At 35.0% G+C, this 3464-nt stretch overlaps 1 protein-coding gene across 7 annotated transcripts in view; it reads left to right on the top strand.

The window, feature by feature from the left end:
- Positions 1 to 1798, top strand: part of LOC122265220 (G protein-coupled receptor 143) — a 30955-nt gene extending 29157 nt beyond the window's left edge. For all 7 annotated transcript variants that reach the window (XM_043034416.2, XM_043034414.2, XM_043034415.2 and 4 more), the window contains exons 7-9: positions 50 to 218; positions 1063 to 1233; positions 1536 to 1798. In XM_043034416.2, coding sequence (XP_042890350.1) covers positions 50 to 218; positions 1063 to 1233; positions 1536 to 1688 — 493 coding nt within the window. In that variant the 3' untranslated portion in view covers positions 1689 to 1798. The remainder of the gene's footprint in view (positions 1 to 49; positions 219 to 1062; positions 1234 to 1535) is intronic.
- The last annotated feature ends 1666 nt before the right edge of the window (positions 1799 to 3464 follow it).

The raw sequence follows: 3464 nt of genomic DNA, 5'->3' as shown, positions 1-3464 counted from the left end.
TAAAAATGTATCATTGACACAGTTACTTTATGACACACTCTCTCTTCAGATTCACCCACTCTGAGCGGCGCGTTGTTGATGGCTTACGCAAGAAATTCTTCCTAATCAATGGAGTGTTTTACATGTGCTGGCTGCCAAACATTATCAATGGCATTGTGTTGTGGACGTCGTGGAATAACTTGCCAAGAACATTTATCATAACAGTGTGGTATCTTATGGTAAGCATTTCATAGTCTCTTCACTCTCTCTTCAAATTCCACCTTCTTCTTCATATCTTTCCTATTATTAATTATGATTATTGTCTTTTTCTTCTTCCTCTTTTTCTTTCTCCTCACACATTTTGTTTCTTTTTATTTAACATCATCATCTTTTCCTTCCCCTTCTTATTTCTATTCTTCCTCTTCATCTTTTTTTTCCATTCCTTCTCCATCTTTGATGTTACTCTGTTTTATACTAGCTTTTTCTTTTTTATCCTTTTTAGTATTAGATCAGTATGTGTTTGCCCAGGTTCTATCATCATTATATTGGTTTGTTTCTAGATATTTGTGTTATCTATGATAGTTTAGGGGAAACAGATATCAAAGAGGGAAGTGCCAAAGGTATTCAATATTAACATATACTTGAATTTTAGCATATGGTGTTTTTTGAAAACTGCACATGGATAGTAGCTTTATTTTATCTGTATGCTCTCTTACAGAAGAGTAGCAAAATCTCATGAAAGTCACCAACAAAACCATCAGCTTTCTCCTTGTTTCATATTATCTAATCTGAATTAAAGGCCTACAAAACCTTTTGGCTTTGAAACTAAAGAGCACCATCACAACCTTCAAATGGTTGTGCATATCCAAAGAAGTGAATGTACCATTGTTATACTGAATGCAATTCCTTTTAAATTCTTAGATTCTTTATAAATTCTAATGGGACAGTATTCTACTATTCACACTAGTGCACAGAAGACCTTTGTAAACAACAAAAAACACATTCTGGACTTTCTTCACCTTCTTCTCTGCCTCATTTTCTTCCTCCTCCTCCTCTGTAATCATATTTTCCTTTGCTTCACAGGCAATCCTAAACCCACTTCAGGCTGTGTTCAACTCTATGGTGTATCGCAGCTGGGAAGCAGGTAGTGGCATCTCAAAGCCCAGTTGGTTCCCAGCAAGATTATGGCCAAAGCATTCATCACAACAGATGGAGTCGCCAAATGCCAATGTTGATGATCTCTATAATAATCAGGTACAACTTTTAATATTTATCTTGTTTTTATTTCTTCAAATATGTGTAGCACATTGTTTGGATTGGATCAATAAACTAACAAGATAGTCTCTAGGATTAAATAATTTTTGCTGTTTAAATCCTAAAATGTCCTGAAAATTTAAGGGTATGTCAGAATGATATGATACAATTCAAAAGCTATGTATTTCTTTTTCCTTTCTACTGTCACTGCTATATGCTACCCAGCTATAGAAATTTCAGCTAGAAATGTGAAAATAAACTGTATGGATATTTTAGAACTTAACCCCATTATATTATTTCAGCACCAGGAGCAAGAGGACTCTGTTGAAGGATCTTCTCCCCAGCGCTCTGTTTCAATGAGGTTGTCACATGAACGAACACCATTACTAACTTCAAAAGAAGGACTTAATCAAAGTCAATTTGAGGTCACCAATCTTCCTAAATCATATACATAATACACAAGTTGTTTCTGTTCCAATGTAGTGAAATATGAATTGAGGTGAAGTATACACACCTTATATATACTACTTTTATGTGCCAATATCCTGAATATGAAATAGACTAACTTTCTCTCTCTCTCTCTCTCTCTCTCTCTCTCTCTCTCTCTCTCTCTCTCTCTCTCTCTCTCTCTCTCTCTCTCTCTCTCTCTCTCTCTCTCTCTCTCTCTCTCTCTCTCCCATCTCCCTCTCTCTCTCTCTCCTTCTCCTCTCCTCCCTCTTCTCCCTCTCTTTCCCTCTTTCTCTCTCTCTTCTTCCCTCTTTCTCTCTCTCTCTGCCTCTCCCCCTCTTTCTCTCCCTCGGGAAAGCTCGTCACTCAAACCCTCTCTATCTTTACTTCTTTCTTTCCTTTAATGTTTTCCAGGTAAAGACTGGGGGATACCAAAAAAACTTCAACTTAACAGTGCACTTGCGGTGCAAAATTCATAATGTTCCTTTGAGTATGCAAGCATAATTACTTCCAGGTTTTTGCTGACTTAACATTCCAATATGTTCCCCAGTCCCTGTTTCCTTGTTACGACCCCCCCCCCTTATATTAACCTTATGGGCGCTATATGCCGGTAACGGATAATAAGTTTGCATGCTCCCCCCCCCCCCCCCCCTGGTGCAATGCCACGCTATATTGCCCTAAGCCGCCGCCAGCCGCAGAAAGCATGCCACTATTTGTATTATATTAATTCACCACAATGCCTCAAAATGCCTCTAAACTGGTGGACCAGAGTGACTATAGACATACATAATTGTTTTACATGTGTAGAATAAGACAGGAAAGGATGAATAGACTCAGGGACGAAATACATAATTGACATGACATCAAATTAGGGAGATCCTGTAATATTATAGCATGACGAAATTACTATAACACTATTTTCATTTATCAGCACATGATGTATATGCTTGACATGAATCTATGTAATGCGTTTTCTTTGTATTTTATTTGGCAATTTTTTTTTCGCGTCAATAAAATAGCTGCATTTACCTTCACTGTGTAACTTTTTTCCATCATATATACATGTCAAGTAGTATTTTTTGTAGATTAGAATATATAAGACTTCGTAATCAAAATCATAAAGTCCATTCATCAATAACGGTACATCTTCAGATGCCCAGATGAACAGAAATCAATGTTGGTCAGAGGGTTTAATGCCCAGAAATATTTTACTTAGAGAATTAGACGATCTTATATGGTGTAAAAAATTTTTGTTTAAGTTTAATATATCTATATGGAACAACTTTTATTATTTTCTAGAACATTACATCATAACATATACAATACTTAAAACATTATAGAATTATCTACAATGTAAAACATATGACAATATGTATTTTAAAAGTTTGGAGCTAAAATACCGTTACCCCACCTATGCCACGCATGAATAATTTGCAATTAAATCGTCATCCATTTCTAATACTTAAAATATGTCAGAACAGATTTAAACACAAACCAAACATGTGGTCTCTATCCACTACCAACAGCAATGTATTCCATGATAGATAATTCTGATAAGAAATATTTTTAAATGAAAAAAGAATATAATAAAATTTTCTAGCTATTTGGATCCATAAATAAAAATAAGAATATGGGTTCGTTCGTCTAATATAATTTTTTGTTTTTAAAGATGAGAATCTAAGAGATAATCTGATTTGACTGGTAAATATACCCTTTTTTTTATCAACAAAAATGATTGTCACCTGTTGTGTATTAAATCAGATACAATCAATCGTATTTTTTTT

Source organism: Penaeus japonicus, unplaced genomic scaffold, assembly GCF_977035675.1.
Source record: "Penaeus japonicus unplaced genomic scaffold, GWHDUDI00000001_assembly GWHDUDI00000003, whole genome shotgun sequence".
Taxonomy (NCBI): Eukaryota; Metazoa; Arthropoda; class Malacostraca; order Decapoda; family Penaeidae; genus Penaeus; species Penaeus japonicus.
This window is presented reverse-complemented; position numbering and strand designations above follow the sequence as displayed.